The 25809-nt window shown below is 48.1% G+C and overlaps 1 protein-coding gene across 1 annotated transcript in view; it reads left to right on the forward strand.

The window, feature by feature from the left end:
• The window catches only part of DNAJC8 (DnaJ heat shock protein family (Hsp40) member C8), a 222262-nt gene that overhangs the window by 146755 nt on the left and 49698 nt on the right, over nucleotides 1–25809 (forward strand). The window contains exon 7 of the mRNA XM_078682509.1: nucleotides 21117–21208. Coding sequence (XP_078538635.1) covers nucleotides 21117–21208 — 92 coding nt within the window. The remainder of the gene's footprint in view (nucleotides 1–21116; nucleotides 21209–25809) is intronic.

Raw genomic sequence — 25809 nt, forward strand, 5'->3', positions numbered from 1 at the left:
GCCCTGGTCCTAAGAACCATTCTTTCAGCATGAATGGACAAGAATGGGGGCTTGGAACTAAGAGCTTGAAGCTCACTCACCCTCCTTGCCGAGGTGATTGCAACCAAGAAGACCGTTTTAAAAGAAAGAAGCCTCAAGAGACACTTGTGCAAGGGTTCGAAGGGAGAACCCATCAAATAGGTCAACACAAGATTCAAATCCCAATGAGGAACAATAAAAGGAGTAGGAGGGAACTTATTTGTGAGGCCCTTCAAAAATCTCAAAACCACAGGAGATTTGAAAAGAGAAGGCTGATCAGGCAAACAGAGAAATGCCGACAGCGCTGAAAGATAGCCCTTCACTGTAGCAACGGCAAGACCCTGTTGCGCCAGAGAAAGGGCAAACTGGAGAACATCAGACAAATGGGCTCTCAAAGGGTCTATAGATTTCTCCCCACACCAAGTGACAAATTTTGACCACCTATACGAATAGATGGACTTAGTGGAGTCACGCCTGGCTGACAAGATGACATCCACCACATCAGGCGGGAGAGAAAAAGAACTCAGGTTGCCCCGTTCAATCTCCAGGCATGAAGGTGTAAGGTCTGGAGGTGGGGGTGTAGAACCTGCCCCTCCATCTGAGAGAGGAGGTCTGCCCTGTGAGGGAGACGGAGCGGCGGGTGAGAGGAGAGGTGGAGAAGGTCTGAGTACCACACCCTTCTTGGCCAATCCGGGGCAATCAATATAACTTGGGCCCGGTCTTGGCGAATTTTCCTCAGAACCCGAGGAATCAAAGGTATGGGAGGAAACGCGTAAAGGAGTTGTGAATTCCAACTCAACTGAAACGCGTCCCCCAAGGCTCCTTGCATCGGATACTGGAGACTGCAGAATGACAGGCAGTGAGCATTCTCGCGAGTGGCAAACAGGTCCACCCGAGGAGTCCCCCACATCTGAAAGATGTCGTGAACCACCTCCGGATGGAGCCTCCACTCGTGGTCGGCAGAGAACTGCCGACTGAGACTGTCCGCTCGCACGTTTAGAACTCCGGCCAGATGATTTGCCATCAGACAAATCTGGTGGTCCTGAACCAGAGAAGCAGAGCCTCTTTGCAGAGACACTGCGACCCCACTCCTCCCTGCTTGTTGACATACCACATCGCGGTCGTGGTGTCCGTCAAGACTTGAATTGACCGACCGCGAAGGGAAGGGAGGAAGGCCTTGAGCGCCAGACGTATTGCCCGTAATTCCAGAAGGTTGATGTGAAGCAACCTTTCCTCTGGAGACCAAAGACCCTTGACCTCCAGGTCCCCCAGATGAGCACCCCACCCGAGAGTGGATGCATCCGCAATTACCGTGGCCACCGATGGAGGAAATTGAAAAGGCTTCCCTTGAGACAGGTTGCCTTCCACGCTCCACCAAGTCAGATCCGCTGCAGTTTCTCTGGAGATCCTCACAGACTCCCTGAGATCTCCGTTGTGCTGAAACCACTGCCTGCGGAGGCACCACTGGAGTGCCCTCATGTGCCAGCGTGCATGGTTGACCAATAGAATGCAAGAAGCCATCAGACCGAGCAGGCGAAGAACCTTCAGGACTGGAACGACCGCTCCATTGTAGAACAAAGGAATCATTTCCTGTATGTCGTGAGTCCTTTGAGGTGGAGGGAATGCACGACATACAGTTGTGTCCAGTACATCACCTATGAACAGGTTGCGCTGGGAGGGCACCAGGTGAGATTTGGGTACATTTATCGAAAAACCAACCTGTGTAACAACTGAGTTGTCTCTTGCAGATGATGGAGCACCTTCTCCGGCGACTCCGCTTTGATCAACCAGTCGTCCAGATACGGGAACACGTGTATCCCCGACCTCCTGAGATGTGCTGCCACCACCGCCATCACCTTGGTGAAGACTCGAGGCGCAGTAGTAAGACCAAACGGAAGGACCGCAAACTGGTAATGTTGCGACCCAACCGTAAAACGGAGATACTTTCTGTGCGACTTCAAGATGGGAATATGAAAATACGCATCTTGCAAGTCGATCAACACCATCCAATCTTCTTCCAGCAGCGCTTGAAGAACCTGTGCAAGAGTGAGCATCTTGAACTTTTCCTGTTTCAGGTAAAGGTTCAAGATCCTGAGATCCAGGATTGGCCGTAACCTGCCATCCTTCTTGGGGATCAGGAAATACCGGGAGTAGCACCCCTGACCCCTTTCCTGCTCTGGAACCACCTCTATCGCACCTTTTCTGAACAATGCCAGGACTTCTTCTTGCAGGAGAAGGAGGTGGTCCTCCGAACAATAACCTTGGCAAGGAGGGTAATTGGGAGGGAACTCCTGGAAAGGAAGCGCATACCCATTCTCCACAAGATTGAGAACCCAAAGATCCGATGTAATCAATTCCCAACTTGTAGAAAATGGGTAAGCCGGCCCCCCACTGGGCCCACATGATCCAGAATGGTGGATCTAGGGCTGCTTTGCTGCTGTGGCTGGGGGCTGGGATGGGGAAGAGGAGGAAGAGGAGGAAACATTACGGCCCCGAGCTCGGGCCCTTTGTTTGCCTCTATAAGCTCTGTATAAAGTGTTCTGCTGCTGCTGTGGCTGCTGTTGGGTTGATTTATAGTTTCGAAAAGATCTGCCAAATCCTCTTGAACGTCTTACAAAAGTGCCCCTGGTCTGAAGGCCCAACGACTTTGCTTTTGCTCTGCTATCTTTTAAGCGTTCCAATGCAGTGTCTGCCTTCCTCCCAAACAATCCAGACCCGTGAAAAGGAAGATCCATCAATGCTGCTTGGACATCAGTGGAAAATTCACTAGATTTAAGCCATGCGGCTCTCCTTGTCGCAACTGAAGAGCCCATGATCCTTGCCACAGAATCAGTCGTGTCCAATCCACTTTGGATAACCTGTCTTGCTGCAGCTTGAGTATCAGAAATTACTTCCTGAAAGTCTTTCCTATCCTCTTCAGGTATCTTGGGCACCAATTGTTTCACAGTGTCCATAAGAGCATGGATATAACGTCCCATTAAACAGGTTGCATTTGTGGATTTTAAAGCCATACTGGCAGAGGAAAAGACCTTCTTAGCAGCCTGATCCTGCTTTCTAGACTCCTTTTCCGCTGGAACCTGCGGAAACGCACCTGTAGATCTCTTGGAACAGGCAGCCTGCACCACTAAACTCTCCGGCAGAGGATGAGAAGTTAAAAATTCCGGGTCCTCAGGAACTGCTCTATACCTCCTAGCCACAGCTCTAGATACAGCAGGAGCTGATACAGGATTTTTCCAAATCTCTAAAATTGGTTCCTTTAAGGCATCATTAAAAGGTAGTAAAGGTTCAGTCACTGAAGAAGGAGAGTGAAGGACCTCTGTAAGCAGATTAGATTTAAATTCTGCAGATGGTAAAGTAATGTTCAATAAATTTGCAGCTTTCTTTATCACTACATGATAAGGAGTCACATCCTTTGAAGGTTCATTTGAAACCGAAACAAGGTCCCATTGAGGTGACAGTTCAAGGCCACTAGCTACAGATAGGTCCTCAAAAGGGTCCTCAGAATCATGAAGCTCGCCTTCCTCTAGATTTTCCTCTCTATATCTCTCCTCATCCATCAATCTTTGGGCTTCACGCCTAGATCTTATCTTCACATTCGAAGCCGTCGGATCCGCAATCGACTCCGACGGAGCCGGAGCCGGCGTCGAACTCGACGTCGGACGAAGAAGAGATTCACGACGTCGCTCAGGGTTCGGCATCATAGTTGATGGAACTGGAGTCGAAGGAATCGGAGTCATCGATCTCGGCGTCGATGGCTTCGGTGTCGAAGGCCTCGCCGGAGTCGGATAATGCCAATGCGGCGCCGGAGCCGGCATAAAGGGCGCAGGTGCATAGGAATGAGGAACACCCAAACCATATGCCATAGGACCCATAGGACCAGTAGGAGCCCCAGAGGGATACATAGCCCTTGAATAAATCCTGAACATCGCATTCAGGAAATGCGAAGGGTCTTGACCTGGAGCCGGGAAGGCTGGGTATGAACCCCCAGGTTGCTCTTGAGGGCCTGGAGTCGAAACGACGTCGACCTCTTCTTCAGGCTGGTGTACCGGAGTCGTACTACCTTCGGGCATCCGAGCTCCACCCTCACCAAACTCCTCCTCCTCACCTTCATCCTCCCGACCTGAAGGATGGGATGGGTCCGGAGATGGAACACACTTCTGCTTCGGTGAACTCGGTGAGTTCGCATGCAACGCCTCAATCCTCAACATCGTGATCCTCCGAAGCCGACGAAACTACCTTCTCAATCAGTTTCACTTGTAACTTCGGCTTGGAACCCGACTCCTTCCTCGATCGATGTTGGGACTCATGTGTTCTCTTTTTATGCTTCTTTCTAGAAGACCTTGAAGCATGGGCGGAGGATGAATCCGATCGCGACCTCGATCTAGATCTCGACTTCGAACGACGAGTTCGCGATCTTGATTTTTTCTTTTCCTTTCCTCCTTTAAACTTAGCAACTGGAAGTTTTGCTTCTCTCTCCCGGAGGGCCTTTGGTGTCATCTTCTTGCAGGATTGGCAGTCCTCGACGTCGTGGTCGGAGCTCAGACACCACAAACAGCATTCATGCGGATCTGTAATGGACATTATTCTGTTACATTCTCCGCAAGCTTTAAATCCAGTCTTCTTCGAGGTCATGATGAAAACGAGAAGACAAAGATACTAGAAATTTAGATAGTAACAAAGTTACAGTAAAGGCTACAGACGATCCCAGAAAACCGTTAGCGTCGACGACGCGGAAAAAAGGGAACTGATGTCATCACGCCGGCGTGGGCCTATTGTAGGCGTCGGTAACGTCAGCGGAGTCGCGAGCGATGCCGTGCCTCTGTGACGTCAGAGTCCACGTCGGCGCGAAGCTACAAAAAGAATTTCCGGGTGTTGCTGACGCAGGGGGATATTCACAAGGTGAGGAATCCACACGGCAGATGTATCTATCAGAACTGACATGCATTGCTCACTCACATACCAAGTAACACAACACTTCCGGAAGCCTCCCCCCTGGAGGATAGAGTGCTAGACTGACACCTCCCGGAAAAGACCATTTCTTTCATATAGGAAACTAATCAATAACATGGCAGATCCTCTACAGGCCCTCAGGGAGAAATGGAATAGTGATGGCTTGGAACTTGATGACGAAGACTGGCAAGAGGCGGTCTCTTCCCTGCGGAAAGTTGCATGCCAGGCTGAGATTAGTGCAGCTCAAGATATTACACAGGATTTATGTCACAGGGCCTTGCCTGGTCTGAATGGGGAAGGCAGTGACTGAAGAGTGTAGGAGAGGGTGTGGGGAAACAGGGACGTTCATCCATATCTTGTGGAACTGTCAGCAGATACCGTCGTATTGGAAGGACATCCACCACACACTGCGGGAAGTAATTGGAATAGACATGCAGCAAGGAGCTTGAAGGTGTAGACTAAATGTCTGGGAGCCCGCCAATCTCAACACGTACACTACACAATGGGCAACGTTAGCATACATGATTGCAAATAGGAACATTGCACAGCAGGGGGAGCAAGCCAGCCGCCCCAATTGAGGAGGTGGGAAGAGGACCTAGACTGGTGCATGTGTAGAGAAAAGTCAGTCTACGTGGCCAGAGAGTGCCCTGGAAAATGGAGAAAGGTGTGGGGAGCGTGGAATCACTACAGAGGTGACCTCTGACTCCCACCTTGCCGACAGATCAACACTGAAACTCTTGAAACCCCTTGATTCTACCAGTATAATAACTGTGACCTATATTGAAATGTTAATGATGGTACGATGTAAAGACCTCCCCTATAAAGCAAGTGTACAAGAAACAAGACCTTGACCACCAGACACGTACAGCTTCAGATCAATCCCGATCTTCAGTGGAGTCTTCTTGAGCAAAGTTTTTGACAGATTAGCTTACTTGGGATAAACAGCCTTCTTCCAGACTGCTAAACCGAATTGACACTAGAAGAGGGCCCAGGATAGCATCTAATATCGCTTCTCGGCCTTTTGGCTAAGATCAAGTGTAGTGTGTGTGTAGCATCTAATATGAATACCTTGGCAGTCCTCCACAGACAGCAAAGGAGGCAATCCCTTCTTCTATACCTATATTCGGCCCCCACGCGGTTCACAAACCCTCCTTACTAGAGCAGCGGAGTGGTCCCAAATTTGAAGGTACCACCTTGAATCTTATATCCAATCCTATTGAAATATCCCATATACTCATGGGTGCGCCTTTCAGGAATTCCTATTTTTGTCCTTGGACACAAATGCTTCATCAAAAAAATCCAAACCATGGTATAACGAAAACTTAAACTCGGAACACCGCAACCTTGGGGCAGTTGAACGTTCCTGGCGAGCCAACTCCTCCTCGGACCAACTAAAACTCCTTAGAGATGCCAGGAGCCTCTGCAACAAACAAATCAAGAGTGCGAAGGCGGCCTATTTCAGATATCAACTGGCTCAAGCGGCAAACCACTCCAAGAAACATTTCAAATTGGTCAAACAACAATCAATCGTTGGTCCTAAACACTCGGATCCTGGTGGCAACCCACCCTCTTGTGATGAATTTGCCGCTTTCTTCACTGAGAAATCAAGACTCATCTCCATTGACCTCTCCGCTAAGAATGCTCTACTACCTTCTTCCAGTTCTGCCCCACCCATTGACACCTCTGAGAAGCATAAACCGAACTCCAAGAACAATGCATCATCATAGGGCACCTTTACCCCATTTAGTGAATATGACCTCATCAAGATTCTTCAGAATATCAACCCTTACAACCTCTTCAGCAACCCGTTGCCCCGCTCCATCTTCAAAGAATGCACTCATCCCCACCTGGACAAGGATTGTAAAAGCTTCTCTATCACAGGGCACAATCCCAGACTGCCTAAAAGCAGCTCAGGTAACACCTATACTAAAAAAAACGAACGCACAGCATCGAATCGGCTCTCTCTCATGTTTTTGATGACATTTTCAAAATGCTAGACCAGAACATATCCTGTCTCCTGATCCTCCTTGACTTTTCCTCCTCTTTTGACACAGTTAATCATGACAACCTCCTATCCATCCGGAAAAACAGAATGGGTTTTTCTGATCCGGTGCTACAATGGTTTTCATCCAAGGCAAACCACTTTCTCTCCCAGCCCTCTCCTGTACTCATGGGGTGCCCCAAGGATCCGCTTTATCTCCTATCCTCTTCAGCCTTTTTTTTTTTTGGAACCTCTTGCAAACTCTCTAAATTCCATGGACGTGTGTGGGGACGACATGCAACTATATCTGAAAATCTCATCCCCGAAAAACATCATCTCACTCAATACTACCCTAATGTTTACCCAAAACTGGTTAAGGGAGAACCATCTCCTGCTCAACACTTCCAAAATGTAATTCCTGCTCACCTCCCCTCCGAACCACATTCTTAAGCTAGACCTCTGGCTGAGTCACCTCAATGCTTTTAACTGCAATCCTTTCATCGTAGACTCAGCCAAGTCTCTCGGTATCACCATGGACAAGCACCTGAACATGAAAAATCATATCAGCAATGTATGCAAAGGAGCAAACCACTTGATGAGGTCACTCGGAAATATCAAATGTTTCCTTCCTCTAAATGTCTTCAAGCAGGTGGTCCAAGTGGTCCAAGCGCTTGTCTTGCTGAGGCTAGACTACGGCAGTGCTACCCTCTGTGGCCTTCCCAAATATGCCCTGGCTCCACTAAGGGCTTAACTGAATGCTGTGGCTAGACTGATTACAGACACCAAACAAAAATATACTATATCCCCAGTCCTAAAATCCCTCAATTGGCTGCCCTCTGAAGCGCAAATTCACTTAAAGATTGCTGTTCTTAGACACAAAGCCCTTCACTTCAACACTCCTACGTACCTTGCGCAAAAACGTAAACTATCCTGTGGTGTAAGAGCCTCAAGAAGCACCTCTACCTACCTCCTGAAACCACTCACCCTTAACAAAAAGAGAAGTTGTCACCGAGCCTTCTCCGGCACTGCCCCAAGATATGGAACTCTCTTCCACTGGAAGTACGCAGAATCTCCTCATCGTTCAAAGTGGAAGCTAAAAGATTCCTAATGAACAAATTCTTACCCTAATAGGGATAGACTCACGTGCCTGTTGACATTGCTCCTACTACATTTGCACTTCCATCTGATTCGGCCCCCCGAACCCCCTTACTGCATACAGTGACTCCCCCTTGCTGCTCGTCTACACCTATCTATTACATTACCATCCTGGGTGCAATTGTACTGTAATATGCAACCTTTCCTGTTTTCTTCTCCCTCATATGTGATCTGAATATTGCATTTTGTCCTTCCTCCCATCATACTGTAAAGCGCTCCGATATCCCTCGGGATCTTGTTCGCACTATATAAAATTTTCTAAATAAAATAAGTAATGCTGGTCAAGCTCCACTATTGTTTCTCGTCTGCCACTCACAGACATCATCAAATTTGTCAATCTTACCTGCTACACCTTTGCTACTGACCCAAGGGTCCTTCTTATGCTGAAAATCACAGAGAAGTAGAATAATCCTGGCCTGACAATGTATATCTTGAGAGCAATGTTGGGCATAGCTCCTCAAAAACTTAATGTAGTAACTGGACTGAGCACCATCCAACTGTCATTTACCTTTGTTCCCCACACAGTCCTCGAAAAATCTACTTGCCCAGTCACTAGAAACTGCCATTGTATTACTAGAAACTGCCATTGTATTTCCATACGAAACGCTCGGTCACCTGCTTTGAAGCAGCACCTGATAACGTTTGGGGGCTTATTTTTACTCCCTTCCGGTGAGCGCCGAAAGCAAGTTTGGGGCCAGAACTTCCGGTTACCACTGTAGATGCACATTACCTCCTCGTTAGTCTTCCTCTCCACATGACTGACAAAGTGAGCTTCAGCTCACACCAGAACCCTCCAAAGCAAAAGTCAGCCTCCCATGTCTCCCATCCCTTCCCAATATGACCGACCCATTACACCCCTGACCTCTATAAGAGGTGGGCCGGCCCAACCCATCAGCCTGGTTTTGTTTGTTCTGCGCAAGATTACTCTCCAGATGCGCGTTCAGGTAAGTGGTTCCTGCTGTAGCGGGTACATGGGTCTCTGGTTGATGGTCCTGCTCTAGCGGACCTGTGAGATCTAGGACCCTCCCCTCTTCCTTCCCCTGGTATCCTACAGGGCCGGTTAGGCTCTGACCTAGCGAGCCAAGGGTTTACAGGGTGGTCGCCAGGGTGGTCTGGGGCTCTGCCATGCGGCTCTTCTACCTCCCGTCCGTGTGAGTCAATGGTTTTGGCTTGATGTTACCTGTAACGTCTCCTTTCTGCTGTGGCTTTTTTGTTGGGTCACTGTGGTGGGGTTGCCCTCTGTTTCTTAGTTCCTCTGGGCTTCTGCTCCCCTTCCGTTTTGGGCTGTCCGTTGGGGTGTCTTGGTTTGTTTGGACCGACTTACCGCTTTCTGTTCTGGGGCCTGTTGGCGGTTGCTTTTGGCTCAGTGCGGTCTGGTCCGGGGCCTTGTCTGTTCTTCTTCGGCCTTTGGTTTGGGCTTATTTTTCTGGCTACACTTCGTGTCTCGGGGGTCCGGGTTTTCCTCCCTCCCGGTGTCTTTCTGTCCCGGGCTAGTTCTTCCTTCTCATGGTGGACTCTCTTGGGTGGTCCTTCCACTCGTCAGGTCTGTTGGTTTGCCCTCTTTCGTGGGCGTCCGGTGGTTCCTTGTGTGTTTCCATGAAGCCGCTTGGCTTTGGTATGTGCTCACTTTGTTAGTCATGTGGCGAGGAAGACTAACAAGGAGGTAATGCCCTGGTTACTTACCGGTAATCTTCATTACTCCGAGTATAGTCTTACTCGCCACATGAGTTCCCATCCCTCCCTCCCTGTCTGGCTATCGGCTTCATGTTTTTGCTTGGTAGTTTCAGGCTGATGGGTTGGGCCGGCCCACCTCTTATAGAGGTCAGGGGTGTAATGGGTCGGTCATGGGAGGCATGGGAGGCTGACTTTTGCTTTGGAGGGTTCTGGTGTGGAGCTGAAGCTCACTTTGTTAGTCATGTGGCGAGGAAGACTATACTCGGAGTAATGAAGATTACCGGTAAGTAACCGGGGCATTCACGGGGGCTTCTTAAGCACTGCTGCATCCCAAACACAGTGACAGATCACTTCCGAATCGGGCCTACTTCCACGCACTGTTTTTTTTATCCTACCGCGCTGCTGCTGGCTCGCTCCTTAGCAATTTTACAGTATTTGGACTGTTATATGGTGTTTTTAAAATCATATCTTTGCACTGATTGAATAATTGTATTCGGTAGCCTTCCTCAGTTAATCCTTCCTGACTCGCTTTGTTTTACTTGTGTTACTAGAAACTGCCATTGTATTGCCATACGAAACGCTAGAAAGCAGCACCTGATAACGCTTGGGGGCATACTTTTCCTCACTTCCGGTGAACGCTGGAAGCAAGTTTGGGGACGGAACTTCCGTTTAGCGCTCTAGATGCGCATTCATGGGGGCGTCATAAGCACGGCCGCAAAGTGTGCCTGCCAAAGGCAAGCCCGTCTCGCCCGTCCGTGCACAGCACCAGCCATGCTGCCGGTTCTGATCCCCAATTAGGGAGGAAGCAACGACAAATGTTCACACAGGAGCAACTCTTACGGATGAGGCAAGGTAGGAGCGACGACGCCCTCAATACACCCTCCCTGCAGGTTAAAGCGCCTACTGTGGAGAACGACCCGGCCGGTCTTAAGTGCGGGTTGCTCAATGTCGGGTCCCTTGTAAAACACCACCAGGAAATTTATATACCGATTGATATCCTTAAACTTGATGTATTATTTCTCACTGAAACCTGGACCCGCCCTGACTCTGAGGTCGAACAGGGAATGGCATGCCCAGCTGGCTATAAGGTGCTTTTACAAACCACGGGTTTTGGTGAGAGGTGGGGGAGTTGGATTGATTTTAAAGATCCATCCACCATGTAACTCTGTCATAGACAGGCAGTTCCACAAAGTCTTTTGCAGTTTTGCTCACAATTTGGAAGTATGCATTATTTCTTTGAAGATGGAGTACTACAAAACTAGCGTATGGAGTAGCAAAATTATTTGGATGAATATGAGGTCTGTACATAAGAGGCAATTACATTTGAATAGCATTTTTGTTTGCTTTCATATACGTTAGAAATATGGAAGGTAACTGTATCAAGCATTATTTAAAGAAACAATTTGCACATTAGTATAGCCAGGTCAGCTTCAAAGTGAGGTTAACTTCATAAACGAGAAAGGAAATTAAAAAATAATCCGTAATGCTCAACCTATTCAAATCGCACAGGCTGCAGAGTCAATGCCAACATTGTCCCTTATTGCTCTGGATTGTGGGTGTGGTCGTGCAAATGCATAAATGATGTTCTAGCATAGATGTGTTACTGTGTGAGAGAGGAAATATGGTAGTCTCCTATGTAGTTCTTGTACATGATTTATGACTTCCTCTCGGTCAGGCTTCATTTCTAGACCCGTCTAAGACTACCCTTTCTTAACGCCCTATTGCTACCAATAGACAAAGCTGATAATCAAACTTGCTTGCGAGTGAGAAATTATGACATTTATGCAGCCATTTTGTGCCATACTTTCTTGCTCAGAAAGACCGTATGTCAGTATTGTTGATACAAGTGAACTGATAACGAATGAAAATGAACCCCTGTGTACAGGTAAAATAAACTTGGATCTTAGCAGGGGAATTCTGTGGCAAAAACCAGGAGTCTTCAACTATAGAAATAACATTGTCTTGCCTCGTCTGATTTACTTTGATATAGGAAAATCAACGCTCGAAGTAGGATCCTATTTTGTATACTAGAAGTTGCATGAGGTTTTGGCTACTTGGTGCAAAAAATGACATAAGCAATACTTCGGGGACAGTGGTGTCAACATCAGGTTTCCTCAGCTCCCTATTTCTGCTCTCACGAAAGAGCATAATATAGTGAATCAGTGACCTCCTCGACTAAATGGATTTAAGAGACTGAGGAGACTACTATGCTCCGTGTTTGACTGCACTGTAATTGGAATGTTCTGCCAGCATGATCTAGATCTTTTACAGTGCCTTTGTTAATGAGATCTATTTCTAAACTGAAACCTGTCGCTATAAGATATTCTCTGTGGGGCCTCTGCTATAGGTTGTTATGGTGGTGGAAACACTGTTTAGGTTGCAGATGCTGAGGTATTCAGAGAGGGTCATCCTCCTGTAGGGACAAATGTTAGATATTGAACATTATAAGTCACTTAGAACACTTTACTGTTGAAAATGAGTGGGAACAACAGTAATAATGAAGTTTATCTGACAAATCAAGCTCTCTCAAGTGCAAGGGCAAGGGCCTCATAGATCTTTTGTAACCTTCCCATGAAAGTCCACTTTAGTCATTGGGTAGACCCAACGTTACTAAACCTCATTTTAATGTTTTTATTTGGAAAACCTCACATGTAGCATTACAGATAAAAGCAGGCACAGGCCGAAGAATCGCAAATCACCAACTCAAAAAGATTCAAAGCCTCGCACAGCGAGTGACAACAATCCAGTTATCTTCGGTCCGGCGTAGTCCATTAAATCAGGATTCATAGTTAAATTTGTCCACAGTGTTCCAGGATAAAGAGGATCCCATTTTATAATAAGGGTAGAAGGATCAAATGGCCTGCGATATTGCGAAATCGTACACTAAGCAAGTCTTAAAACAGGATAATAGTCTTCAATAGAGATTCACAATTGGGAAGGCAAAAACAGGACTTGAAGCGACAATAGCTATGTACTAGCACTCAACGTCCTACTCATGAAGCAGTAATAATAGAGAACATACGTAAGTACACATTACAGGAGTCTTCCCAACGCAACTAAAACCCACTACCCCAACTAGGAAAGAAATATACTAAAATAAGGGAAAGGGATACAATAAGAAGAGAAGAAAAGAAAAAGTAGGGCCATAGAGACAAAGAAGTAACGAAAAACACATCCCATCCCCCAACCCCCCACCCTACATGCCAGCAGAAGGCTACGGCCCACCCCCCCCCTATAGGCACGCCTGTCGCCCCAGCAAGAACCCCGAAAATGGGAAAGCCCGGAGGAGGGCCCTAGCCCCGGCCCCATTCACACCCCCCCCCCACAAACCGAAAAAGCGTGTGAGCCCACCAAGATGGAAAGTGAGCATCAATTTACGTTCATCTCAACCCCACAAAGGCACAATCAAAAGCCATGTTCTGCATCGTAACCGGGATCACCCATAAAATGCCGCAAACAGTCAGCGCTCAACCCTGGCCAGTCCGAGCAGAAGCAGACAAGTTCCCCAGTCCCCGAGCAGGCAAACTCGATGGACCCACAGTCGCAGTAGGGGCCACCCGGGCCTTCAGCAAAAACAGCGGCACAGAGTCAGCACTGCTCCTCCAGGGTACACTGTCCGTTGTCGAAAAAACAAGGCACTTTTGTTCAGGAGGTGGAGCAGCCGGCAAGTAAGTAAAAAGGGCAGCAGACACGCAGCTCCGGCCGCCGTGCTCACTGGTCTCACAACCCAACTCTGCACACCCCAGGGAGTCCTCGGCGTCAACCGACTGGAAAAGGCCGGGCACCCAATCTACATTGTGCCCATCTGCCTCTGTAGATCCCGTGGCAGGAGCAATGATCGCCTGGGAGCCATTGATGACCAGCCACCGACGTTTATGGGCTGAGTGCAAGTTCGTAATGGCCAGAAAGACATCTCTCACTGTAGGTACCATCCCTCTTCCGCCAATGTACAAAACACTGCCCCTCTCAGAGGAGCCTCCGAACAGGATAAGGAGCAGTCTCAGCAGGCAGCTAGGATATTAACATCAGGCCGCGGCGTGCATATGGGTCATGATACTCGAACCCACACACTCGCTCAATGCCGCGCACCGCTTACCGGCCGTAACCAGGCGAGGGATCTCCTTCCGATGTCCGCCTCAGATGGTGCGTGGTCGCCCACTGGCAGCCCCCCGAGAAAGGCCGGTCCGGGCTGTTCACTCCGCATAGCACCCCAGTATATCCACCTTCACAGGCGCCAACACAAACATATGCCACAAAGCTTAGGGGTCCAGAGCCGTGTCGAGCCCATCTACCCACGGCCATGTATGCGTTACGAGTCTCGGCTCGGGTCACCGATCCAACATGGCCGACCAGGGCCGATGTTGATCACTTCCACGGCGGCTGCAGTGCCACTCGAGGTCCCGGCTCGCCCACTGTAGAGGCCGGAATCTTCACGACGATGTTACTCGGCCGTCCGGGGCAGTTTTCATTATGGAGTTACACGGCCGGGCACCGCATTCGCTCATCTACGCGGGGCCACGGCTGAGATGCAGGATCATTGCCAGGATGGTGCGGGAGGCGAGGGCGAGCGGCGGAGCCGGGCGTCTATGCTGCCATGTTGGTCGCCGTCGTGGCTCCTCCCCCATGTATGCCATTGTTTGACATACAACTCCACACTGGTGAGGGCTGGCACAACAAACAACGACGAGTTTAAGCTATTGGCATTGTAAATGGGAATGCGTTTTATTTATGTTTCAAAAACCAAAACATAAATAAAAGGCATTGTCATTTACAATGCCAATAGCTCAAACTCGCGTAAATGCGAGACCTGTTGCATTGCAAATGCTTGTTTTTCAGAGATGAAAGTTTAATGTCAACAAATGTGACCCAAAGCCACCTTCTCTTCCACAGACGAGCCTCTCAGGTGAATTCCTCCAGGGCTACTTTAGGGCGATGCGACCGGCTCTGCTGCACCTGGCGCTGTGTTTGGTTGGGGGGGCAGGAGGGGGCGCTGTGTTTCAAAATAATTTATGGGTTTAAAAGCAAGTGAACTTCCTTGTGCATCCAGCAGTTTTCAGGCAAGAAAAAAAATGTCTCTAACTTTAGTGATTAAGGTTATTGCTGGTGTGAGTTCCGAATTATGTCTAGTGGCAGTTTTTACTCATTCTAAATATGCGTAGAGGGTGGGTTAATGTGCCTGCTGCAGAGAAGGTGTACCTTGCAATTCACGAAACTGAGTGTGAATGAACCATGAGTAGCGCTTTAAAAAAAAAAAGGAAATGTATGTCAGAGAGGGGCCATGAAGAGGTGAGGGGCACTGTCAGTGAGTGAATTAGAGGAGAGCGGGGTAAAGGGGGGCATCAAAAAAGACTGTCGCACCAGGCGCCACCAGCGCTAAAACAGGCCCTGAATGACTGTAACCCAGGCCCATCTACATTTTCTCGAATCAGGATGTAATTTAAATGACTTTCACCTAGCTCCGCCTACTCGTTCTGAGTGAGATTTTCAAGTTTAATGACGGATCACCCGGCTCAATTAAAAGTGAACCTGACATGTGAAAAATGCAACTCGTGCAGCTACAGTGGCTCCTTCCGTGGCTCACATTTAACTGACTTGGCCCGCTCCGAGGTCTCTTTCAGAGGTGTGCCCGTCTTTTATAACTGCTTCTAGCCTCGTCGGTCTATCAGAGGTGTGTGCCTGACATGCACATGACTCTGTCCAAAACATACTGATAGTTTCACAAGCACTCACCAGCTCTGATTGATTGAGCTCCAGGGAAGTGTGCCCCTGACCTCATTGTGAGTGCCCTGACCACCAGGGAGCCTACCTGGCAGACGTCGGAGTCTCTCTGTCCCTCTTGTTCTTACCGGCTCTACAGTACGGCTTTGATAATGTCCAGGTAGGCTGGTCAGGCCTTCCCTAAGCTTCTCCAATCCAGTTCTTCCTGAGGCTGACGTGCCGCCATTATGGGAAGCGAGGTGCATGTGTTTTCATTTAGACATAGCTGGCGCGGCTTGGGGGGGGGGAAGTTCCTTGTCTCTTTGGGATGTCTCCCGGGGAGTTGCCGATAATTGGAAACATGCGGAAATCTTGTGTTAAGAGGATCGGCGAGAGCTAAAATAAATGGAACATGACCTTCGAGGAGCCCCGGTAAATGTCTGTTTTGATGAACAGGATAAGGGAGGCCAACAAGAGCAGAAAGCATGGACTGCTGACTGAGGAGGCTTATGGGTCTGTTAATGTGAACAAGAGCTCTGAAGAGACAGACAGGAGTATGATAGTGAGAACAGAAACCCAAGAGAGGCCAAAGAAACTAGAAACATTCAAATGTCTCCCAAATGTTCTGCAGTTTATTGGGGGGTGGGTGACGGAGAGAGTTGAGGCCTGAATGCGGGAACGAGCTTTTGGCAGCTAGTTGATGGGGGAGGTCAGATTGTGCGTGTGAGCAACCCGGACAGTCGAAGCTCATGCTTCAGACTTAACCTGTTGAACAGCTAGTGACGTGCTGAAAGTGTCAGCTTGGGCAGGCTCGTCATAGAGCATCACTTCCGACTTCCATTATGGTCACGGTCAAAAGTCTTTGTTTTGGGTTTACTTCCATTATGGTCGACGGGCGTATATGTGAGATTGTGCAGAGTCACTGTCACACTGTTCGCCATGTGATGAGGAGGCGGTCCTTATTTCAAGGGGTATGTTTCTGCAGTGGGAAGTGTCTGTCTAGAGCGGGCCGTCTCTGTCTGGGCTGGGGGCTGGGTTTAGGACAGCTCGCATCCCTCTATGGCAGTGGTTCCCAAACTTTTTCAACCCACGGCTCCCTTGCCTTATTAGCTGTTGGCTGCGGCTCCCCAATATGTTACTTTCTCTTGGCGGTGGGGGGGATGTAAAGCTAGCCTTCCATTTTTCTCCCTGAATATAATTGGGATGAAGCCGACAAAGGTATTATAATGATTGATGTGGGGCTCACCCTTGGGAACCAAATGTGGGGAGATGGGCGGGGGGGGGGGGATGAAAAAATGTATTCTCATTGGCACCTTTTGTGTGATCGCTAGGTATAAGAGTGCAGCTGCTGCCCGGCGCTGTGAATCATTATTTTTCAAGGTGCATTGCGTGTAAAAGCAGGTTGTCTGCAGATGTTTAGATTCGCTTTGAGGGCCGCAGGACATTTTATTTCCTTCTTAACCAGTGCTTAATTTGTGCTACTGGTTTCCTGTGCTCAGCACCGGCACTTAATTTATAGGGCCGGAACTATGCATTTTTTCTACTCACTTCAGCAAACTCAGCACCACACCGGTGCCAGCTGCTGCATGTGTTCCAGTACTGGCTCCCAGTCGGATGACTGTTACTAGGAGCAGGTGGGGGATTCCATCAGACTGGTGGCTGCGCTAGACTGCCTGCTGGCACCGAGAGGCCTGGCTGCATGAAAGCGCCAGCGTATGGCCCCATCGTGCAACTGAAGTGTCCCCCTTCTGCTTCCCATTGTCTGCACAGGGCCTAGTTTTACCTGTCTGAGGAGATGTGAGGTGCCTCTTATCAGCCCACAGACCGCCACTCCGCTGTGTACAGTCATGATTCCTCCCACGTCCGTGCTAAGAGAAGATTCCTGATAGTGAAGCTGTGTCAAACTACACGCTCCTGCTGTCTTGTCACTGCAGTCAGTGATCAAGTTTGACGTCAAAGTGAACTTATAGTGCAGAGGATGTCCACTCTAGTTTTCACAAGTGCACATTCATATTTCACAGGCTTCTCTCGCAGAAGTTAACAAATGTGCATTCCTGTTGCCTGCTTCGGTGATAGAATACAAATGGGCACAACACAGTAATGGCAGTGCGTGTGAGCTGGGCGCAAATTGTGTCTGCTTAGATATTGCAGCTTTTAGGTGTTGGTGATAGCTCCCAGTACATATACAATGGTAAAATCAAGGGCGCCACTAATGCCTTTTTTTGAGCACCAGGACTTAATGATTTACAAATTAAGCACTGTTATTAAGTAACGCCTCTGACCTAAATCCTGGCAGCCCTGTCTACCAACTTGCTGACCTTGTGTGCCCCATGTAGGCCCCATCCCCCTCAACAGAAAGGCTCTGACTGAACATCTAATCACCTGCTGCAGTGCTTACAAGTTTCCATCTGGGCTTTCTTAACTTTCTCCTGAACTCCAGTTTCCCAGCTCCTGAACTGCATTACTGAAAGAATAAACAAAACTGCCAGCGAACACAAATCAGTGTCTGAAGCATCCTGCCCTTCACAACAAGTATTACTTTTATTGTGTATCAGTCAGTGGTTCCCAAACTGTTTGTGGCGCCCCTGTCTACTTGTGATGGCGCACCTGGGTGCCGCGGCGCACAGATTGGGAACCACTGCTCTATGGGCCTGATGCAGCCACCTTGGCCTGGCACGCGATGCGCTGTAACAGCTCTTTGAGACCACAGAGCACTCTGTCGGTCCGGATCGCCCTCTGCTCAAAAGCGGGCAGCCGTGCCTTCATCAACCTGGCCGTGTTTGTGAGTAGCGAGCCGCAGCGCGTCTTTGGTTATCGGCGAACACGCGCTGCTGTGCGTGCTAGACTCCAGTGAGAATGGGAGAAGCAAAGGCTGGACATGCGCCCGCCTTTGCCCAATTGCGTGCCTTTTTTTTTTTTTTTTTAACCATGCGAAACCCAATGGCAGCCAGCGAGAGCAAAACCACACGCACAAGCATGTGGTTATCTTTCAAAACCCCTTACAAGAGGTCTCGTGCTGAGCGAGCAATGCACTGCAACGCTATGCGCGAGACTTAAAAAGGAACCGTGGAGAATGATCCTGATAGCCCCTTGTTGGCCCAGGCAGCACTGGTTCTCGGAGCTTCTTCTACTGTCTGAGGTTCACCCGATTCGCCTTCAACCAATATCTTTGCTCCTGACGATGTCCCAGGGACAAGTACTTCATCCGGATCCGAATTCGCTACGATTAGCTTCCTGGCTACTGAACACTGTGAATTTCAACATCTAATTATTCCATCGGAATGAAGAGATATATTGTCAAAGGCCAGAACGGAGAGTACAAACAAAACTTACAGGATGAAATGGAAGAGGTTTTTTATATGGTGCCAAGAAGCTAATATTCATCCTCTGAGGTCGGCAGCTCATGAGATTATCCCTTATATTCTGCTCTTAACAAAATAATGGCTTAGCTCATGCTTCTATTAAGGTGCATCTGGCCGCTATATCACGTTACAGAAGAACTTCCTCGGGACCATCTTTGTGGTCTGCTAGAATCATCAAACAATTCATGAAGGGGTTATTTAGAACCTTTCCTCCTGTAAAGCCTCCACCGCCTCTCTGGCAACTAAACATTGTACTATCTCAATTAGTGAAGCAGCCCTTCGAGCCCATTCACAGGGCGGATCTCAAATTCCTATTGTGGAAGGTAGCTCTTCTCATAGCACTCACTTCGGCCTGGAGAGTTGGGAAGTTACAAGCTCTCACTATACAAGAACCTTTCTTGCAGTTTAAGGAGGACCGGATTGTACTCCAAACTAATCCGAAATTCTTACCCAAGGTGCCTTCAGACTTTCATTTGAGTGAGCCACTAATCCTTAAAAGATTTTTTCGTCAACCGACCGCGGCTGCGAGAGCTCTTCACTCACTGGATGTACAGCACTGTCTCAAGTTTTATTTACAAAAGACAAAACCTTTCCGAAAGTCTTCACAACTTTTTGTATCTTTTAGTGCACCTAGGAAGGGTTTTCCTCTATCCAAAAGAGGTATTGCCCGATTGGGTTTCCAGTGCGATACACTATTGTCATAAGGCGGCAGGGAAGCCGTTGAATGCACAAATTTGTGCTCATTTTACAAGAGCAGTGTCCACTTCCACTGCTCTGTTTGCTGGGGTGCCTGTCAAGGATATCTGCAGGGCGGCTACCTGGAAGAATATGCACACCTTTACCAGACATTACTGCCTGGAAGGATGTGGCAGTAGGACAAGCGGTGCTGAGAAACCTTTTCCAGTGACTTTGAGCCCTCTTTCTCCTCCCTCCTTTCTTTGTGTTGCATATTCACATTTTCTTGTTATGCTTTTTGATGTCACAGATTACGAGTGTTATATATTTTATTATCTTAATGTTGAAAATGATCTCAATATTTCAAGACATATACAAGTATATATGTATATAGAGTGCAGTTTTTTCAATCCATATGCTGCCTAAAGTCAGTTTTCTGCACAATAAAATATGCTGGTTTACTGCTTGCTATTCTCATTCAGGCGTGTGAATCTATGAAAGCTCCAATCCTGGAGTAAGAAAACAAGTTACTTACCTGTAACTGTAGTTCTCCAGTATTGGAAGCTTTCATAGATTCACATGCCTGAATCAGAATAGCAAGCAGTAAACCAGCACATTATATTGTGGGATCTGTGGGATGGTGGCCAGGGCCAGTTGGGCGGAGCGGAGCTGTCTGGTGGGAGTGTAGACGGAGAGGCGGTTTTTCAGGTAAGCTGGGCCGACCTTGCGGAGGGCTTTGTAGGCGTACATAAGGAGCTCGAAGGTAATTCTTTTGTTGACAGGTAGCCAGTGAAGGTCTCAGGTGTCTGGTATTGTGGCTGCAGCATGGGATGTTCAGGATGAGTCTGGCGGAGATGTTCTTAATGTTCTGCAGTTTCTTTTGGAGTTTCTGGGTGGTACCAGCATGGAGTGTGTTGCTGTAGTCGAGTCCGCTGCTAACAAGCGCATGGGTGACCGTTTTCCTGGACTCTGTGTGGATCCAGCTGAAGATCTTATAAAGCAGGCGGAGCGTGTGGAAGCAGGAGGTCGAAATGGCGTTGATTTGGCGGTTCATTGAGAGCGAGTAGTCTAGGATGATGCCTTTGATCTGCTCCTTCCACCTCACAATGAGGAACTATGCTGGCAGCTAGATCTCCTCAAAAATCACACCATAGGATTGCAATTCAACAGCTTATGCCACTGGCTCAACCTGCCGACCGATTTAGACCTCAGCCACCCAGAAACTAAACCTCAAAGCCTAACAGCACTGAACTGGCTCCTATATAGTAGAGAAGAAGGGTAGTGTTGAAGAGTCAGATTAGCCACGCCAGTGTTGTGGCCCTATAAGATGTGAACTATCAGTTTTATGTGAATTACCCATTCAAGATTAATTGACCTTTTCATCCTTTAGCAGTTGATGTTGTGAAATGAGTAACCTTGCACAAAACATTGTAGTACCATCTGTTTAAAAGTGATAGCAGCCTCAAACAGATGTTTGTGTATCGTTTTTAAAGATCATGTATTAAGGAATGCCTAGTATTTTGTGCAAGACAAAGTATTTCCACATGAACTGAAGCTTTGATGATTTAGAAATACCTTTAAACAAAGATGTTTCTTTTTTGTAGTTCAAACAAGCAGTGTACAAACAAACAATGAAGTTATTTGCCGAGTTGGAAATCAAGCGGAAAGAGCGAGAAGCGAAGGAAATGCACGAAAGGTAATTGTATTTACATAGAGCTTACTACCCCTGACAGTTTGCTAGCACTCTATCCTGAGGACTTTTTGTATTATTTGAAATTTGTGCTTTTGATGACTTATTAGAAGCTGCTCAGGGCTAAAACTATTTCTAGAGATAATCATTCCTGGAAGCTACCTTACTCTCTTTTTGGATTGACTTAGTAGAGAGACAGTGATTGCTATTTTGATTGTTTTGAGGTATGAGTCAAAGGTTTCTAGATGGAACTTGAAAGGTATGTTTTGCAGCGTGAATCTTTCTGGATTCACTATGCTGTTTTTTTCCGCGGTCTAGTGGTTGGGTCCAGAATCATACTATTTTTTCAGTTTTTTTTTTTCCTAGCCCAGGTGGTGGGCGTCGACATCTCACCATTTGGTGTCCTCATGTGACGTCGGCGCGCTTCCCCCGGAAGCTCCCACCTTAGGGCGCCATCTTCAGATTCTTTTATCCGCCGTTGGGTCTGGATCGTCACTGAAAGGTTTCAGAGTTTTTGGAAAGAAGAAGCGAAAAATAAAGCAGGAAAACCACAGAAAAATTTGAGAATACATCTCGCAATCAAGAACACAGAGCCGGGACGACGAAGGAGAGGAAGATCGATAACTTTGGCGTCCAACAGAGAATGCGCATAAAGGGGGCCTCCTGAGCACAGGAATAGACAAAACACCTTTCAAATTCTGCCGTAATTGCCACCACAAATACACGTAGAAGGACCAGCTCCCGGTTTGCAACCCCTGCCTTCCAATCGACCACGAAAGCAAGGATTGCAACGCCTGCTCGGCATTCACCCCGAAGACCCTCAGAGTAAGGGAAAGACAGAGGAGAACCAACTACAACATGCAGGGCCAAGGAGAGCCTCCGTCGCTCCGGGACTTGGGCATCTCCAGTGGAGAAGAGGACAACATCGCCAAGGGACTTAAGGACTACACTTTTGTAGAGACCTATATGAAGTCGACCAAGGAGGTAAGAGACGTCGACCCCTAAAACCCCATCAGACACTCAAAAATCAGAGTCAAAGTCCTCGAAAGGAGCACTGGCGCCAAAGCTATCGACAGCCACAACTGCATCCAGGGACAAACAGCCCAGCGGTTCCTTCGAAAAGGACTCCCAGCCGGCGAAAACCCAAGACAAACCTAGGTCGTCGAAGCACGTCCCCGAAAAGGCACGCTCAACACCGAAGGAAAAAGAGCCGAAGGCATCTTCGACATAGACGATATAGAAGAGAACCGCCGAAACACTCGACGCCAAACAAACCACCGAGATGGAGAGGAAAAAGAGAAGGCTCGAGGCCGAAATGGACAGTATCGTCCAGAGAAAGAAGGATTTAGACGAACGGATGAGCAGATACACCATCCCTTCGAAGCCCACGACGATTGTAGATGTCAAAGAGGAGTTTGACGCCAGCTTGAAACCTGAGGATCTCAGGCTTCAAGCCAGAAGTCCAGAATAATATTCTAAACACACCCTTCAATGGGGAAACGCTGTTCGGGGTGCCATTAGATGACAAACTGACACAGCTCAAGAAAGAGAATGAAACTGCGAGAACCATGGAAGCGCTGCAGTTCAGAGGTATGAGAAGGGGGTACCCCCTCAAGGAGACCAAACGGCAGAGGAGGAAACCAGCCGGGAACGTCCCACCAGACCTTCCAACAAACCTACCAGGGCAACAACCAAGCGCAGCAAGGTCAGCACCAGCAAACCCAGCAATAGCAAACCTGGCAGTACCAGCCATGGGGCCAGTCCTTTCGAGGGCGATTGAATGGACGAGGACAAACAAGAAGAGAGGGCCAACAACCCACCTCAAAGTGACTTTGCTGCACCATACTTGCCCACCCACACAACACCTCTACGGGAGCGGCACAATAAAGGACTAAGAAAACAATTGCACAAACACAAAAGAGAAATCAACGAGCATGTAACACCAGTAGGAGGCAGGCTAAGACACTTCTTCAAGGAGTGGAAGAAAATAACAACAGACAAATGGATACTGAACATCAAACCGTTTGTATAATGTATAGAACGGGAAAAGAAGCCACCAAACAGGAGGCCGAAAAGCAAGAGACGTGCTCTGCAAAAGAACTCTGGCTTTCTACAGGAAGCACAAGAACTCCTCCACAAGGAAGCGATAGAAACAGTACTGTTCAAAGAAAGAAACAAGGGAGTGTACTCAAACTACTTCCTCGTACCAAAGGTACACAAAACGTTAAGACCCATCCTGGACCTATGGTTCCTAAACCAATACATAAAGACTCAAAAATTCAAAATGACATCCCTAGAGGAAGTTATTCCTCTGATAAGGGACCGAGATTTTATGCCCACCATAGACCTCAAAGACGCCTACCTACACATTCCCATGAACAGACAACACAAACATCTACTAAGATTTGCCAATGACAAAGCGCACTGCCAGTTCACAGCCCTGGCCTTCAGACTAAAATCCGCACCAAGGGTCTACACAAAATGCCTCGCAGCTGTAGCGACGCACCTGGGGAGGGAGGGGATTCATGTATACCCCTACCTCGACGACTAGCTGATTAAGGCAAGTTCCTACAAACAATGCCAAATACATGCACAGCAGGTCACACAGACGCTGACAGAACTGGGATTCTCAATACACTGGGGGAAATCCTCAATGGAACCAGAACAGGTGAAGATCTTCCTGGGGACCCAGATCAACACCATTCAGAGCAAGGTGTTCCCCAGCGAGAAGAGAACACTTGCCCTGCTGAAGGAGACACATCAATACCGGAAGGGGCAAGCTCTTACAGTGAGGACAGCGAGCAAGTTCATGGGGATGATGGCGTCCCTGCATACACCTAGTCCCCAATATACGACTCCACATGAGACCATTCTAGGAATGACTGCAACAACAATGGTCACAAGCTACAGGGAGTTGGGAAGATCTAGTGGTTGTAACGCACACAGTGCAAGAGGAGATAGCATGGTGGAACAAAAAGAACATAAGGGGAAACCAACCCCAACAATGACCATCACCACAGACGTATACCAGATGGGATGGGGAGCACAAATCAACAAGCTCAAGCGGAGGGGTCTGTGGACTCCAACAGATGCAGTCCGACCCACCAACTATCCGAAACTAAAGACTGTGTTCCTTGCCCTGAAAACCTTCCAGAAACAACTATACTGGGAGAGAGTGTTGGTACAAACCGACACCACCACAACGCTGTTCTACATCAACAAACCGGGAGGAACACAATCCGTACCACTGTCCAACCTAGCGCAGAAAATATGGAGATTGGCCATCCCACTACAAATAGACCTCATGACAATACACCTACTAGGAAAGGAAAACGTGGAGGCAGACAGGCTCAGCAGACAGACATCAGCATCCCACGAGTGGGAGTTCAATACACAGGAAACGCAAAAGCTATTCAAGAAGTGGGGGACCCCAACAAAAGACCTATTTGCAACACACCAGAATGCAAAATGCCAATACTTCGCATCCAGACAGCCAGAGGAACAATCCCAGGGAAATGCCCTTTGGATAAGCTGGTCGGAGACATTTGCCTATGCTTTTCCCCCGATACCACTGATACACAGAGTGCTCAGCAAATGCAAAACCAGCAACATGACACTGATTCTGGTAGCACCACAGTGGGCCAGACAGTCCTGATTCTCACACATAGTGGAGATGGCGCAGGGCCCGTCACACAAGTTCGCAAGAAGAAAAGACTTGCTCTGCATGCAAAACGAAGAGGTGCTTCACCCAGAGCGCCTCTGCGTAGCAGCCAGGCTCCTGAAGACGTAGAGTTTGTAAACCTAAAACTCCCAGAGAGCACACTGTGGGTGCTGCGGGAGGCAAAAAGGCCTACCACACGGAAGTGCTATGTAGCAAAATGGAAACGGTTCACACAGTGGTGTATCAGGGAAAAGCTACACAAGAAAATCACCAGGAATCAACAGTGCTAAAATATTTAACACACTTGCTAAGAACAAACCTAAGCTGTCCCTCGCTGAGAGTACACCTAGCAGCGATACTAGCCTATACAAGAGGGGAGAATGGAAAAAGCTTCTTTACATCCCAGGCGGTAAAGAGATTCCTGGAAGGGGCTAAAAGAATCGCCCACCCCCCACCCAAAAGGATGCCTCCGCCAGCATGGAACCTTAATATAGAGCTTATGAAAGTGCCTTTTGAACCCATCCACAAGGTCTCACTACAGATGCTCACAATAAAGACAGCCTTTTTGGTAGCAATCACCTCGCTACGCAGGGTAAGCGAACTGCAAGCACTAACACTACAAGAACCTTACATTCAAATTCACAATGACAGGGTGGTAATAAGAACAGACCCAAACTTTATGCCAAAGGTGGTGTCAAGGTTCCACATGAACCAAACAATACAGATACCAAGTTTCTTTCAGAAACCATCCACAAGCGTGGAGAGAGCACTGCATACTCTGAACGCTAGGAGGGCAGTAATGCATTACATTGAAAGAACTAAAGATCACAGGAAAACAAAACAGTTCTTTATGTCCTTCGCAATCAGTTTCTTGGGAAGACCAGTAACAAAAGGCACCATCGCAAGATAGATCGCACAAACTATCCAATTCTGCCACAATCAGGCA

This window comes from Lissotriton helveticus, chromosome 3_1, assembly GCF_964261635.1.
Source record: "Lissotriton helveticus chromosome 3_1, aLisHel1.1, whole genome shotgun sequence".
Taxonomy (NCBI): domain Eukaryota; kingdom Metazoa; phylum Chordata; class Amphibia; order Caudata; family Salamandridae; genus Lissotriton; species Lissotriton helveticus.